This window comes from Stegostoma tigrinum, chromosome 11 (assembly GCF_030684315.1).
Source record: "Stegostoma tigrinum isolate sSteTig4 chromosome 11, sSteTig4.hap1, whole genome shotgun sequence".
In the NCBI taxonomy this organism is placed as follows: domain Eukaryota; kingdom Metazoa; phylum Chordata; class Chondrichthyes; order Orectolobiformes; family Stegostomatidae; genus Stegostoma; species Stegostoma tigrinum.
The window spans coordinates 83,487,208-83,504,291 of record NC_081364.1 but is presented as its reverse complement, the minus strand read 5'-3'; the positions used below and the strand labels follow the sequence as shown (position 1 = coordinate 83,504,291).

The following is a 17,084-nucleotide window of genomic DNA, read 5'->3' as shown; positions in this document are numbered from 1 at the left end:
AAACAGATACTTGTTGAGAGAGAAGGGGTGAAAGGTCATTAGGAGAGGCAGGAATGTAGATTTGAAATTACGATCAGATGAGACAAAACCACATTGAATGTTTTACTCTTCTCTGTGGCAGGGGATGAGGCAGGTATGCTGTAAAATGCCAAATTGGAGTTTCAATGCAAAGTTTTAACAAACTTGGTAATCAAGGCTTCAAATGCCGAAACCGTGAAAGTTCAGATGTTTTTCAGCGGCTGAATGCAAATTGCAGATTCAAGCTTGTTTAAAATCACTTAGTTTGTGCTGTCTGACCAATTGCAGATATGGAAGCTTTGACACCTCAGAGGCAGAAGAGATTCCAGTAATCGATTCAGTGAGCACAAAGTAAGCTTTAGTCTAATGTGTGACTTAATTAAGTTTCATCCAAAATACAACAATGTTAAAAAACCTGCTGGCACTTCCTGTAAGATCTGTGGAGGGCCTTCCTCCCACAGCAATGCAGCAAACACTAGACAGCAGCAGTCACATGAACAAAGTTGTTTGATTGTATCAAAAATCTACACAGATTTTGTTTATTTAAAAAGAAAAGTTGTATCAACAGAAAAGATCCAGAAGTGTTCAGTGAAAAATTGCGTATCCATTCACTATTCAGATCTCCATTTGTCGCCAAACATTTAGATAGCTGAACTCTAAATTAAGGATACAACATGTCGAAGAATTGAGGTTCCGACCTCCTCCCCTCCCCTCAGTCTGCCTGTGCTGTCTTTCAAATCTCCTGTGAAGGTTTTGAAGAAAAACCTACTGCTGTCCATGAACACACTAAACCTGGAGGGTGATCTTTTTCATAAAAACAGTTGACAAAAGGATGAAATAGAGGCAGAGCTGCAATCTTTTCTTTGCTGTCATTACAGTTGGCATTGCCGAGCTTATACAAAAGAGATTTGCAGGCCAATGTCCACTGCAGGAGCTGAGGAACTCTAATATTTACCAGAGAGACAGACAGACACAAGTGGCTGTCAGCTGGTGACGTGATTCATGCCCAGTGAGTCATGAAACCAGCTACTTTGCCCACCGCTGACAATACAGTATAATGGTGCAAAAGAGAGTTCAGCTTTCCTCCTGAATTCCCCTGCACTTTGCCAAGAATGTCATGTCTCAGGCCAAGGCCAGTTGACTTGGGACATTCAGTCCTGTATGTAGAGACGCTGTCTGAAGTTCTTCACTGGAAAGTTGGTTGCCTTTCTATATTTGGGCCTGGAGCTCTTTGTTTGAGATATTTTTAGACTTTGCAACAAATATAAAATGTTGAAGAAATGGATTTGTTGCATCCCTCTCTCTCTCTCTCTCTCTCTTTACTTCCACACTCCAGTCTCACGGTCTTATCCTGCAAACTATCGTTGAGGGTTTCGGGGAGACCAATCACCATATTCTGTAGTTGCGTCTTGACCCGTTGTTCGAAAATTAGCTGTCAATGGCACGAAATGCCGACTCAATGTCTTTCAGGTGTATGAAGATAATTTTCTTGTTGATGTGGATGTTTGCTCAAATTTACTTGAAAACCCTTTTAGGACCATTTGCAGATCACCTGACAGTGCAAACTACAAGGTAGTTGGGAGACCGTGCACTCTAAAATCTGTCATGAAAGAGTAAATTTGAATACAATAAGTGGTTAAGGTTTTGCTTTCTTCAGAGTACAAGGAATACAAAGGAAACTGCCGATGAGCTAAGAATTACTGGGTACAAGGATTTATTTAAAATGACATTCTTCACAACTAATTTCAGCAGTGGGAACAATGCTAACATTCCGAGCTGTGAGGAGCTTGAAAATCCAATTCCTCCAGAGACAGTTGCAGAGATCAGAAAGTAAGTATTGATCCAATGTGTGAGGAAATGATGCTTTAATCAGAACACAACTATGTGAAGGGCAACTGCTGGAGGTCTGGCATTTTCAGGAACATTACGGAGAGGCTATCTCCCAAAACTGAGCAGCATCTGTGGAGAGAAAGCAGAGTGGGCGCTTTGAGTTGAGGTTCCCCTGTTGAGAACTTTGCATCTCTGAAGAAGTGTCGCTTGGCTCAACTTGAACTCTGTTTTCTGTCTGCAGATGCTGCAAAACCTGTAGAGTTTCTCCAGCAACTTCTGCCTTTCTTTCAGATTGTCTGCGTCCGTAGTTTGTTCTTTTACATTAAAGAAACAGTTGGCTGTTGTTCTAATATTTGCTCTGTTCCTAGTGTTGTAAAAAGAAATTTTAGATGGAAGCTTGTGGTTCATGCTGCAGGCCTTCTGCTGGATCTGAAACCTGGAGGCCTTGGCCGATTCCAGCGGGAACCAATACAGAGATTGCTGCCGGCGTTACTCACCAGTTGACGGTTTGGCTCAGTTTTGACAGCTGCTGGTCCAGAGAAAGGGATGGCAGATCAGCATCTTTCTCAGCCCAACTGTTAATGCTGATTGTCACTGAGGTTGTGTAGGTGGGCGCCATCAGGGAAATGAGGGAGGCAGTCCTTAGAAGTCAAGGAGAGTCCAGGTGTCAAAGAGAACTGGCCCATGTCAATATAGCTTTGCAATGTGTTGGTGGCAAACCCCCTCCCTGCCATTTTCCTAATCCTCTCACCTCCAATTTAATTGCCAGTGAATAATTGGGCATGCATTACACACGATCTTTAATGGAATGTTTCTTTTCCAAACATTGGACTATGCAATGCAGGTAAACGTATTGAAAAACTTGACTCTCTAACTCTCTGCTTTCCAGTGTTATTACATGCCCCACCTCCCCCCATTGCCCAAAAATAAACAGACCGTGGTGTTCTGAAAACTTGTGTGAAAGGTGAAATTCCTTCTTCCTTGCAGCTTCCCCCCAGCTACTCTTCCAGACTCAGTCACAATCACTTGTATACCACCAGTTAAAGCTTGGAGGGGAAAAACAAATCACGATCTATTGTAGTTATACACATCAGAAATGTTGCCTGTTTAACAAATCCAGTTGATAAGTACTTGAAAACTTGAGAGGGCTTCTCATTTGAAGAGTGGTTGAGGGTTTTGGTTCTGTACAGGATGGAGTTTAGAAGGATGGGAGGGAATTTCATTGAAAATTACAGCATACTGAGAGGCCTGGAAGGATTGCACGTGGAACGGAGAAGATGCTTCCACGAGTAGGAGAGATTAGGACATGCGGGCACAGTCATGGAGTGAAGAGACCAACCATTAGAACTCAGGTCAGAAAGAATTTCTTCAGTCAAGGAGTGGCTAATCTGAGGAAAACATTGCAGAAAGCCATGGAGGCCAAGTCATTAGGTCTATTTAAGATAGAGAGAGAGAAGCGTTCTTGATTAATAAGAGGATCAAAGTTTCGAGAAGAAGGCTGGAAATTGGGCTTGAGAAAGATCTCAGCCAGAATCAAATGGCAAAACAGACTCAGTAGGCCGAATGAGCTTTTCCTGCCCCCAAAACTTACGGTCTTATGGATTCCACATGAAATTTTTCAATGTTCGTTTTGTAAGGAAGCCTTTTCTGGGTGCAAGTGCTTGTTTACAATGTCTTTAATTTTTGCCTTATACAGTCAGGAAGGCAAATGTAATGTTGGCATTTATTTTGAAAGGACTTGAATGTAACAGCAGGGCTGTACCTCTGAGGCTTTATGAGGCTCTGGTCAGGCCATACTTGGAGTACTGTGTACAGACTTGGGCCCCGTATCTCAGGAAGTATGCACTGTCCCTGGAACGGGTTCAGAGGAGGTTCATGAGAAAGGTCCAGGGAATGGAAAGCTTAAAATATGAGGAACGTTTGAGGACTGTGAGACTACACTCATTGGAGATTAGATGGATGAGGGGTATCTAATTGAAACTTTCAGAATACTGAATGGCCTGGACAGAGTGGATGTTGGGAAGATGCTTTCATTGTTAGGAGAGACTAGGACCCAAGGGCCCACATTTAGAATAAAGAGGAGATCTTTTCAAATGGAGATTTGGAGAAACTTTTTCAGCCAGAGAGTGTTGAATCTGTGAAAGTCACTGCCACAGAAGGCTGTGGGGGCGAGGTCATTGAGTACATTTAAAACTGAGACAGATTATCGAGGGGATTAAGGGTTATGGGGAGAAAGCAGGAGAATGGTGTTGAGGAACTTATCACCCATGACTGAATGGCAGAACTGACTCAATGGGCCGAATGGCCTAATTTCTGCTCCAATGTCTGATGGTCTTATGGTCTTAATGAATTGCAGGTCCAAAACCTTTGACAGCCCAAACTCTGATAAAGTTGGAGAACCAAGTTCACCGAAAGCGACTGCAGAAATTTCAAAGTAAGTTTCATCCTTCTGTGCTTCATTTGTAATACATAACATGAAAAGAAACTGCTGTGAATATAGTAGCTCTTGAAAGATTATGTCGCCATTCGAGACGATAAAAATCACATTAAAGAAACAGCTTTATTCCCTCTGAGGCCATTGCCAGTAATTAAATCAATGACACATTTCAGCCTTTGATCTATAGAAAACATTCAAAAATGTTCAGTGAAAATTTGATTGGCCCTCAACATCCAGACCTTGGTGGTCTAACTTGCAACAATGCTAAACTGCGAAACCTCCCACCTCCCCTCAAATGCACCAGCCTATGTAACTGGAGTGACCTACATATTTTCTCTGAAAATTTGGAAAGCAAACCATCCAGTGTAGTCATTCATCTGGACTTTAACCGAATGAGGACTTGAAATACTGAGCATTTTGGGCTTCAAAATTTATTTTCAGTGTTTATAAGTCAGTTGTAGATGCAAATCCTTTTCTTAATTTGTGCTTCATGAGCACGTGCAGCTGCGGATATTTTGGCCGTATAGATTGTCGGGTGGGTGGGAATCAAAGTTTGCCAGGCATCTGTGTAACCATGAGGAAGCAAGGTTGATCGGAAATAATTTTGATGTGTTTTAATTCTGCTTCATTTGGAATGCAGCAGTGTGAAAAGAGAATGATGGGGAACCATTGATTTCTTCAAAATTTTTAGTGCAATATGATGAGTGCCACTCCAGACGATAGCAGTCATAATAAAGTGTCTGCTGGGCTGCCTCCCTCGATAATTTATAACAGAGACAGTTGTCTGAAATGATAGCATCACCATTGAAGCATCCAAAACACTTAGGTGGGAAATTGTTTTCAGATCAATATTGAGGTTATATTTCTGGACAATGTGGCTCTGGTAAAAATGCTAATGAAATGAGTTAATCTCCTCTACCCCACCTCAGCACTTCTCTGTGTTCCTCCTTCCTGCTTCAGCTGCACCCTCACCACAAACTTCCTCCAAGTTCATTGAAGTGTCCTCCAAATGTCCGTAACATTTGAAGAAATATGTCGTCAATTAAGAATGTGACCTGCTCCCCGTGTCCGAGCCTTGGTATTTCTCCCATACAATATTGCCATTGAATAATTTGCATTTTGAATTATCTAATTTGGCCATTTGCCATGTGCATTCATGGAGTCAGGCACTTTCCCAAGTCAGAGACCTGGAATTAATCCTGAGCTTATTCTGTCCAGATCTTTAACTAAACTCAGAACTGTTAAAGGGGCAGGATAGAAAAATGATTTTTTTTTCAGCAAAACAGCCACTGGTGACTAATCTGACATTAAGCTTCAGTGAATTTGAGCAATGACAAATTCCTACATGAGTGCTCCGAATCAAACTTTGAGTTACAAGCTGTGCTTGTGAGAGTTGAATTGTCAATAGTCTGTAAAGAGCTTGTGTTTCTTTTTCAGAGATGAGGAAGTTAAACTTAAATCCTCTCTTTTGGGATGTTTATTGTCTGTCCCAGTGCAGAGGTTCTTTATTTGACATCTTTACACCTCATCTACCGACTCATTCCCCCTCTCAGCCAAAAATCCCAATGTTGATAAGAGTGCCAGAAATTAACATTATGATAATATGCACAAGTAAAATGATTTATTTGGTGTTTTGTGACCAGTTGCAGCTGTGAAAATGTTGACATGTCACACTGTGTGGTGGGTAGAAACCTAAGTTTGTCAGAAACTGAAAGAGTAATTGACAAGTAAATTTGATGTGACGTCAGATTAATCCTGTTGTATGGTATTTGGGATCTAATACTGTGAAAGGAAACTGTTGGGATTTGCTGTAAGATTATGTCAGGGTTGCCTCAGGAAGATACCCCAATTGGCAGTGCAGTGAGCACCAATCCAGACAATAGCAATCACATGAAGCAACTGCTTGACTGCTTCTGCAATGTTTGGCTTACTTTGAGAGATGGGATAATGTTGAATTAGCATAAAGCTTTCAAAGCTTTTCAATGGTAGATTGAATTTTCCTTGTCTTTCAGTATCAAGTTCTTGCACAGCGCAGGAACGGCTTTCAACAAGGGTGAAATCCTGAAGAAATGGTTTTCTCTCCTTATCGCCCTGCTCTGTCTCTTCCAACCCCCACCCCAGCACTGCCTCAATATGAAGACCTGTGGGCATCCTGTGGAAGTCAAAAGAACCCTCTCTCAAGACTGTGATTTTTTTGTGTTGAATTGAGTTGGATTTAATTCTGGATGAGTTTGCCTATTCTAAATGACTTAATTTGTCCTCTTTGATCAATTGCAGTTCTGGAAATGTTGACAGTGCAAATGGTGAGGAAAATGGAAGTTGTGGTTCTTCAGGATCCAGCGAAATAATTGCTAAGTAAGTTTAACTGCATGCATGACAAAGTGAATCATTATTCAGAATATGACAAAGCGGTAGGAAATAGCTGGGGAGCTAGCAGTTTGTGCAGTGTTGTACAGCCATCAAATGGTAATAGCCCAGAGACAATGATTTGATAATGTTTGTACCAGCTCTCAAAGAGCGACTTGCCTACGTTCACTCCTAAGTCCTTTTACTGTGTAATACTGCGAAACCTCTCCTTTCGAAAATTGTAGTTCACTTTTGAAGACCTCAATTGAAGCTGCATCCACCACACTATTAGGCAGAGCTTTCCAGTTTCTAATGATGCTATTTTTAAAAAAAATCCTTGTCACCATTGGTTCTTTTTGCTGATCATCTTAAATCAGTGTCCTTTTCTTCTTAAACCTTCTGTCACAAGGAACCGATTTTGTTCTTATCCATTCCAACCAAATCCCTTATAATTTTGAACACTTTTAAAATCACTTCTTAGTCTTCTCCAAGAGCAGCCCGAGCTTCTTCAGCCTCTCCACAGGGCTGTCTAGTTTGTCATCTCTGGTAATATTTTTTGTGAATGTTTTGTGCACCCTCTCAAATCCTTCCTGAAGTGTGGTTGGTAAATACCAGAGTTGAGGGGAAATCAGGAGGCTTTTGTTTAATCATGATTAGTCAGAACATATTTGTTTTTCATACAATGCTCCAATTTTTAAAGTTCAGAATCCTGATGATATCTTCAACCTGCACTACCACTTCTATAATTATTGTGCACACACATACACACACACTATCGATCAAATATCAGACATGGATCATTTCAGGAAGCACCATATCATAAGATATTTATTTTGGCTCCAGAAAAGAGGAAGGAACAATCCAGAATAATTTTGATTTGGAGGAGGTCCAACTTCAAAAGGAACAAGAAGGCGTTTGCAGCAAGTAAGTTTGAACACAAGTTCAGGGAAAAATGCAATGAAACAATAGTCTGTCTTACAGCAGGATGTTGTTTAGTGACAGTGTCAGAATGTTCCCACAAGCAGGAAAGAGTGGCAAATGGTACAAATGATGAGGATTATTGATGACCCCAATGTGTACCGAGTTAATTATAAGTAGTTCAGAAGGGAAGTGTTGAACTAAATGATGCTGGCAGCTAATGTTAACAGGGAATCCGAATGTCGTCCTCCATTGTGAGCAGTGAAAGGGTCGCAAAAGTGGGGCTAATGATCATAAATCCACTGTTTAATCTTCACAGATGTAAGGGCCTGGCTGAGATACTATTCAGAAGAAGTTGATGTCCAATTCACGATGAAAAGTAAATAGTTGAGACAAGGATGAGCTGAGGTTGGACAGCATTTTAGAAATGTGAAAATAAAACAACTGCAGATGCTGGAAAACTGAAACGAAAATGGAAATTGCTGGAAAAGCTAAGCAAGTCTGGCAGCATCTGTGGCGAGAAAGCAGAGTTAACATTTTTGAGTAATTTGAGCCACTGAGCTTTTACAGCAATTTCTGCTTTGATTAGAATGGCTGGTTGTCCTTGGTGCTGGTAACTCAGAAGGAAGTGAATTGTAGACAACTGAGGATACTGAGAAAGAAAAAAATAGCTTGAGGCTGCAGTGGCACTTTGCACAACAACCTAATGCTGTTTGAATGCAGGGGTGGTATCAGAGGACTGGAGGATTACAACATGTACTATGTTTATGTTCAAAAGTGTGTGGATAAATCCAGCAACTAGATTCATTTTATTGGTGGGACAGCATCACTGGAACTGTAATCCCAGTCTCAAGCAAGAATACTTGGGGAGCATATGGGCTCACATTTTATGCTGACTCAGAAATCTTCACCATCTGGTGTGTAACCTGTTTAATAAAGCCATCTGATGGAGGCTTGTAATTAGGAATCTTCAATTTTCATGGGTATATTAATGGATTTAACCGAAGATGAAAGGGTTTGCTTGAGGTATTTTAAATTGTTCTTCATGTTCAGTTGCAGCTGTGAAAGCGTCGAGTCTGAACACTCCGAATTCTGATGAAATTCAGAATTTCAGTTCACCGGAGAAGGGAGCGACAGTCAAGAAGTGAATTTGATCCAAAATGTGACCATGTTATGCTTCATTTGCAATACAGTAGTGTGTAAAGGGAATGGCTGGAGAGCTGGTGGCCATAGGTTGGATAATCAGAAATCTCTTCATGAAGGCAGAGATGTTTCCATGCTGTATGACTCTGTCAGACATACCACAGAAACAAAAACACGGATATCATTCCAGATCATGGCACATTGATGAAGAAACAGCTTCTGAGTTCTTTGCATATTCTCTCCCTAATTCTGAGGAACAAGCAATACAAAGCACAAGCAGCAGTTGCATGTGAAGGTGTTGAGTTTATCTCAGACTGAAATTTATGGACTAATAGCAAATGTAAGCTATTGAAGAAGTGGCTTCACTCCTTGCACCTGCTCCTTTCCCCTGTTACCACCAGCCACCACCACTGCTGGCGAGCTGCTTTGGCCCTCAAGGGCATTTCTGGTAAACTTCCTGAGGAAATTTAAAGAACGTATTCACTATTTGATGCAGTTTTACATTTAGAGTGTGACCTTGTTTCATAAAGTTAGCTGATCACAGCTTGGGATGCTGAATTTTGAGACTTCATTTTTTTATTTTACGGCTGGCAACCAATTGTAGACCTAAACACCATTTTAATTTGCTTTTTCTTTTGTGGTTTATGATCAATTGCAGAAGCATAGACTTCAACAGATCAAACTTTCTAGAAGAATATAATTTCAGTCCTGCAGAAAAGGAAACACTAATGAAAATGTAAGTTTGATTTGACATGTAGTGAAATTGTATTTTCAATGTGAAATTTAAGAATGTGAGAAGAATTGCTGGAGAGCCAGAAAGACCTGTAAAATAATGTAGAGCCTTTGTCATGAAGATATGAGGCACCCAGAACAGGATGGCAAACAGCACTCCAACCCATAACAATGACATTCAAGAAGCTAAACAATTACTGAAAGAATCACGGACACTGCAGTTCAGGGACAAAAACAAAGTTGTTGGAAAAGCTCAGCATTTCTGGCAACATCTGTGAAGGTAAGAACGGAGTTAATGTTTCAGGTCTGGGTGACCCTTCCAGTTCTGAGGGAGGGTCGCTGGACCCAAAATGTTAACTCTGTTTTTGCATTAAAGAAGCTGCTTGTCTTGCATGTCCAATGATTGCATTATTCCTAGAGATTGGCTTGTAAATATTTGTCAGTGTAAATCATCCAAAATTCTTTGTCTTTTGGAATTGTTTGTCCTACATTATCACGCTTTTGTGGTTGTTTATCTCAGATTGTCATTAGTCTAGTTTGTGATAATGATGCATTATTGCAGGAATGGTTTTCCTCTTCACACCACTTTATTAGAAGTTATCCTGCAAACTTCCTGTGAATAGTTGAAACCGAATTATACCGCTATCTAGAGCAGTAAGATACTTGGCAAGTGGTTTGTTTGTGGTGTCCTGACTTTGGTAGCCCTCCGACTCCATGCTGCTGTTGTACGTTTTGCACATAATCGACCTTGAATTAATACTTCCTGAATCTATGAAATCCAAATAATCTCGTGAAATCATTTTTCATGTTTGAAGTTTGTCAACTAAGTGCTTTCAAAGATATTTGACTGTAGAAAGCATCGCATAAATGCATCTCTAGCTGGAATTCTAGTTATTTTTGAGCTATACCAGATTGCTGAGGTTGTTTTACTGCTCTGAATAAGATTAGATTACCTACAGTGTGTAAACAGGCCCTTCGGCCCAACAGGTCCACACTGTCCCTTGAAGCATCCCACTCAGACCCATTCCCCGAACACGAAGGGCAATTTAGCACACGGCTGATCCACCCAGCCTGCACATCTTTGGACTGTGGGAAGAAACTGGATCACTTGGAGGAAACTCACTCAGACATGGGGAGAATGTGCAAACTCCTCACAGACAGTCACCCAAGGCTGGAATCAAACCCGGGACCCTGAAGCTGTGAGGTGGCAGTGCTAACCACTGAGCCACCATGCTGCCCTGCATGTCACTTTGGCAGCATGGGGTTAAAGATGGGATTATTCTGGTTTGTCTGGCCATTCGATTAAACTCTGTGCTTTTTGATTAAGACGAAAGAACATTTATCCAATAGATTTGAGTGCTGGACTGGACTTTGGGACTTTAAAGTTTGAAATTCTTATCTTTATATATACAGTGATTTATTTTCTTTTGTACATGGTTTGCTTATTCATTTATTTTGTTTTCTTGAGTTGATATTGTTTGTCATTTTTATAATCAAGAAAGCCAATGCCTGAAGGGCCCAGCACAGATAAATTACTTGTGAGCAAATACAAAGGCAATTTTTTGCAGTATTGCATTGAGAAAAATGGTCAATTTGAGGGAGTGAGGATTTTCAGGGAATATTTTTACTTCAGATGCAATAGCAAGCGTTCACAACTGGGCTGCACTGAAGTTTGAAAGAAAGCTCAAACAATTTATGAAAAATGCAGCAAAGGAAAAATCCCTCTTGTTAATCAAACAAATAGGACACAGTTGGCCAGGCAGCATCAGAGGAGCAGGAAAACAGATGTTTCGGGTCTGGGCCCTCCACCAGAAATTTTCTAAAGAACGTTCCAGACCTGAAATGCCAGCTTTCCTGAGCCCCTAGCCTGCTATGTTCATCCAGTTCCACACCTTGTTATCTTCAGACTCCAGCATCAGCAGTACCTACTAACTCAGAACACAGTTGGGATGCCTTGTGCATTGCTATTCACTCTAACCCACGCAGTTGTCTTTTTGGGTAAATGAAACAAAGTTTTAGAAATCTAAGCCACAGGGATTAGTGGTTGTCTGGACATTTTTCTCCAACACCTAGCTATTCATGTTTGGATGAACACAGCTAAATGTGGATACCAAATTGGTCCTGATTAATTTCACAATATTCCTGTACTAATGTCTGAAGAAACATATAGGGATGAAGTGTATGAAGGAACCTAAATTATCCTGATCCCCGATTGAGGACAGTGTAATCCTCATGAAAGTAATGTGCTGGTTTGGCATGTTATTTGGTATGTTAATCTCCTTTTGAATTCAAGTTTTTTGGGTTGAGTAAAGTAGAAAATTATCATTTTTGTTTTCTACAGGATAGCAGCTTACAACCTGTCAGTTTGACATTGAAGAAAACACAGATATTTCGGAGGTTGAGTAAGAGCATGGTCAAAACATGGTTTTAAAGGAACATCTTGAGTGAGGGCAGAAGAGGCAGGAATATATCCAGTGAAGTTGTCATCGATGAAACAATTAATCTCAGATGCGCAAGTGGCCAGAATTGAAAAGAAAGACAAAAGTGCACCTGTACATAATTATTTAAATTCTGGAATACTCTAATACTTTAAGAATACACTTCTCTCCAGTGCCATTGCAATCTAAGTTTATGTTGTGCTCGCTTTAGGAAATGATCCTTTTAGATGGTGGAAGGATGATAATGAGTAATTAAATGAAATGATGTTGTACACTGCAGCTGATTAGAGGTTTCAGATTACTCGGTCGGGATGTAGTAACTTGTTAATGAATCTATTGGAAACAGAGACTTTAATTCTAGTGGGACGACAGAAAAGTGTTTTGGGACAAATTGTGGACTCTGCACAGTACTAATTAAGTTCTACCATCTTGTCAGCAGGGTGGAGGCTCTTTAGCTCAGCAACTTATTTCCCAGCCACGAAGGCTTTCAGTAGGATATGGAATTTTTTGGTTTTGTGATCTTTTGAATTGATTTTTCTTTCTATATATTTTTGGAGGGTTACTGTTCGAGTGTTTGTAATGTGATCGAAGCATTTCTGAAAGATTCAGGACCAAATGAGCCCAGGCAAATTCCTTAGGTCACGTTACCAGTGTGTTTCAGTTAGTCACTGTTTCCGAGAGGTGACATAACAAAGAACATTTCCACAGCCTTGTCTCTCCATCTCTGCAATTTCCTTGTGTCCACTTCAGACGTTTCTCTTTTTTCCTGTCCAGTTTCACTTTTTTGCCTATCCCAGATTATGTTTGTCCTGTTGTTACCAGCTATGGCTTCAGCTGTTTAGACTCTAAAATCTGAAATGCACAGTATTTCTCCATTTTTTAAAAAGCTGATTAAAAACTTCACCTTTTATCAAGCTTTTCATAATTCTTCTGACCTCACTGAAAAACAATCTCTTGACATTTCCAAAAATGAGTCACTTCATTTCATAATTTGCCATGTTCACTAGTTAATATCATTCAGCACCTTAACAGTGTGGGCCAGCTGTGTTTTTGAATCATTGCAAAAGAGTATGACCTGTGTCAACTGACCTGAAAGCAGATGAAGTCAAAATAGCCCCTCCAGTGTAAACTATTTCTAAGTTGTATATCTTTCTCAAACAACAAGAGGCTGCATATGGCACTATGGCTGCCTAGCACTTCCTACACCAACCACTGTTTAACAGGAATGGAGCTGGTAAGGTCTGAGTGAAGCCCCAATGTCTGTGTGTAATGTTTCACATCATATAATTTCTGTGCAGTAATGATCTATTATGAACGGACTCAAATAAGTGATCAACTGTTTCAGTGTAGGGCTGCAGATAAGGAAATTCCAAATTAAAAACTAGAACAGCACTTTCAGTGTAAAATATTCCATGTAAATTGGGGATGCTAATCAAACAACTGTTTACTTTTTGGAGTCTTTGGAACGTCAAAGGTTTCTTCTGCCTATTGCATCATAGACCATAGCTGCAACTCAGTCCATCTCCCAATTCACAACAAGACTCATCATTCTGATGTTTGCTGGCCCACGTTGTCTCTCGGTTGCCTAATGTCTGAACTTTAGATTTTTTTTCAAAAAAAACTTTCAATTCTTGTGTTCACATCCTTTCATTTTCTTATTTTGCTTTTGTCTGGAATTATTTTAGGTCCCAAACTTTGCCTGGTACATTTCTGTTTTGCCACGTCCAGTGTGCTGTGTACTTCTTATTTTTTTCATCAGCCCACCACCGTTAGTGCTACTTCCTGCAGATGTATAGTTCCTTCCTCGAGACATCACCATCTCTCGCCTTTAAGAAACTCATGAAGAGTCACTGTGACCAAATGTTTGGACACCTGTTTGAATATCTCCTCCTTTGTCAGTTTTTGTCTGGTTAATCTGCTGTGAGGTGCCCTGGAGAGTTTTTCTGTGCAAAGGGTTTGATTTCAGTGGTGTGATGACTTCGCTGTGCCTCTGACATCTTGTTGCAAAAAAGTAACCATTGATTTACCTGTGAAATAATGCTACGTGGCCTCTCAGTATTAGCCAGGCAGTTAAAATAAGTGAATTGAAAGCTGACTATGTTGGAGTATTTCATTATTCATCCTCAGCTGGACCCAATTTATCCATGTTACCGAGGTATCCAAGTACTGGCAATGCAACTCCCAGAACAAAGACAAACAAATCATCATTATCCTTGTGTTTTTCTTTGTTCATCTGATTTGTCCCATTTGACTTTTATAAAGAAGATTTTTTGTTAAAGCTCACTTTCTCTTTACTAGCAAACTCTAAACACCAAGAGGTCCTGCTGGTGTAATAAGTAACCTCAGACACATGTGAAATCACTTTATACGTGAGCCTTAAGCTTACTTGTGCAATCTACATAGAAGAAAACTTGGAAACATGGCCAACTTGCAGTTTCCATCCGTGGCCAGCGTAATTCGAACTTGGACAGTCATTTCTTCATCATTGGGTCAAAGTGCCACACAGCCCCCCTCTGATGGCACAGCAGGATCACCATTGTCATGTGCACTGCAGCAGTTCAAGATGGCAGCTCATCTCCTGTGTGAGCTCGATGACCCCGTATTCCAACTTTAATCTATTGCATTTACATTTGTAGAATTAGAAGCTTTTTTTCCACATGTTTTGCTTCCCCGATGAACAGATATAAACTCTGACTTTATTTCCAGTGCTATACCTGAAATTCTCGAAATCTGGCTGGAGGAGTCTGCCGAAGACTTTCGTCAAGTTCCAACTTACTCTTGTCTCCGGAAGGTACTTTCCTACTTGAACCAGACAGTGCCGGGGTCAGATGCTGAACATCGGGCCCAGAAACTCCTGAGTCGGTTTTTGGCGGAGGAAACAGCAGAGAAAGAGATGTTCAGTAAGATTTATAATTATGTTGCAAAAATGTGGTTTTAATTCAGGGTGCCTCCTTACAAGTTTGTGTGCGGCTTGCCCCTCTGTCTCAGGATTTAGTTCATTTTAGTTTCCTTTGACAAGCTTCAAAATTACTTCCAAATTTTTGGGTAAACGAAGTTAATTAAAATTATTGCTCAGTGATTACCCCTGTACTACATGATGTACAAGACCAAATTCTGCATAGAATTGATACTTTAATATGGTCCGATAAGACCCAGCAGCATGTAATGCGACTTTCTGGACAATTTCCTTTTGAACTGTTGCCGTCAATGACATTTTATTTTATAATCTGATGTAATAAGTTTGCAAGTTATTGTGAAACAATAGATTGTGATTCGGAAGATTTCCTAAAGCTAGAAATTGGGATGGGAATCTGTCATTAAATACGATTTCTTTTGCAATTGAGATGCACCCAACAAGAGGATTTCAGTGCAATATTTAATTTCACCAAATCTAGATTTAGAAGTATGAATATTAGATAACTATTGTAAACCAATGCATGACTTCTAGTCAGAAGTTTGTGAGATATTTTAGAGCAATGTGAACTTTGGGCACAAAATAAATGTCTATCTTCACTTGCACAGAAGGCTACCGTAGAAGAGTTAGATTCTATATTGGAGAAGAACACGACCAAACCATCGAACAAGTTGATGAAAAGCTCCTGTCCTACCCATCACGCTTCATTGCAGAGCAGCTAACTTTTATGGATGCTGTGAGTAAACAGGAATCTGGGGCCCAGTCATTCTGAATAAGATATTTCAGTCAGCAGTAGGCATCTGAATCTCTCTGTATTGTTTAATGCTATTACTGCTCCACCAGTCGTTATAACTGAATTCCCTTCAAAATGCAGTCTTCCAAGATGTTAAAATGTGTTGTTTGACGTGTAACTTCAGTATCTCGCTTGAAATACCTGCCAACTAAAACTTCAGCACTTGTCATTTGTTTTGAATGAACGTCATGTGAAATAAGTGACCCGAGAGAGCACTGAAAATCCTTTGTAACTTCGTGTTGAACCTTTACAAAATGAATAGTATTTCAGGGTAAAAGTTTAATTGTTTCATCATAACAGTCACTGTTTCTTCAAGAGTCCACTGATTTTGTTTGAAGTATCCAGTATGGCAATTTTGTTGTTTTCCCAGAATCTTCTGGAGTGGAATCAGCCACGGGGTATTCCAGTCTCGTCTGCAAGGTGGCTTGATGTCTACCTCTAAAAAATGAGACTCGTAGTTGCTGAATCAAAATTTGAGTTATGTCAAAGTCTGATCATAGGCTTAGGCTTGAAGTGGAAGTTCAGTGGTCTGTATGTCAGCATTGGGTGTGACTCTAGAATGTAAGTAGTCCTCTAGGTCTCAAAAATCCCAAGCATATGTTAGTGTTCAGAACAGGGGTGCAGCGATCTCATCTGGAAGTGACCACTTTGTCAAAAGTAGGTTTTGGTTATGGGATAAGAGGTAATGGGAACTGCAGATGCTGAAGAACCCGAGATAACAAAGTGCAGAGCTGGGTGAGCACAGTTGCTCCTAAGATGCTGCTTGGCCTGCTGTGTTCCTCCAGCTCCACACTTTGTTATCTCAGTTTGTTAAGGGGCAGCTGCTTTTCTGCACAGAGTTCCAAAGGTAACTGTCTGTTTTCACTGCAGTTTCTGTTGCATATGTGTATGTATATACCGACTGGCACTTAGAGTCTAATCATGTGACATAATGATGACAACAGCCATTTTTGGTGGGAAGCAACCTCATTGGGTGTCTGTCGAGGAATATAGCTGCTTTTCTTTTGTTGAATCATAGAGATCTGCAGTGAGGGCTGTGAGTCTTTTTTCAAATCAGTGGTTTGACCTGATGAATCTCAAAGCGGTTTTTTTGATCCTCATTGCCAGTTCTTTTTTTTTCCTTTACCGCACAGGTCCAGGGGGCTGAAGCATTAAACAGCAGGAGTTTTATTTTGTAGTTTACTGTCGAGGCAGCAGGGTTAGCCTAAGCTATTCCTTGCCGAAAATGATCGATGACATCATTGTGACGTGATCAGACTGTTAAAAGTGAGAGCCCACCATGCTTGCAGAAACATGCAACAGTTTCCCACTGGATGGTTTCTGAGCATTCCATTCTATTCCAACCTGTCACAGCCAACTCTGGCTTTGAAAGTGATGAGACTGACAAATTTCTCCATTCTGAATGAGTTTACGGGGATCTGAAGGAACTATTTGCCGGTTGTGTTGACTTTCACTGTTGGGGCATAATTGTTGATGGGAGTTGCTCATCTTGAAGAGGGAGACAGAAGGACATTA

General features: G+C 40.4%; 1 protein-coding gene across 1 annotated transcript in view; it reads left to right on the top strand.

Moving 5' to 3' along the window:
• The window catches only part of LOC132210172 (uncharacterized), a 36,148-nt gene extending 19,333 nt beyond the window's left edge, over positions 1 to 16,815 (top strand). The window contains exons 8-15 of the mRNA XM_059649590.1: positions 307 to 369; positions 1,768 to 1,848; positions 4,205 to 4,282; positions 6,563 to 6,640; positions 9,351 to 9,428; positions 14,569 to 14,762; positions 15,385 to 15,512; positions 16,703 to 16,815. Of these exons, the coding sequence (XP_059505573.1) occupies positions 307 to 369; positions 1,768 to 1,848; positions 4,205 to 4,282; positions 6,563 to 6,640; positions 9,351 to 9,428; positions 14,569 to 14,762; positions 15,385 to 15,512; positions 16,703 to 16,747 (745 nt within the window). The 3' untranslated portion in view covers positions 16,748 to 16,815. The remainder of the gene's footprint in view (positions 1 to 306; positions 370 to 1,767; positions 1,849 to 4,204; positions 4,283 to 6,562; positions 6,641 to 9,350; positions 9,429 to 14,568; positions 14,763 to 15,384; positions 15,513 to 16,702) is intronic.
• Positions 16,816 to 17,084: the final 269 nt, after the last annotated feature.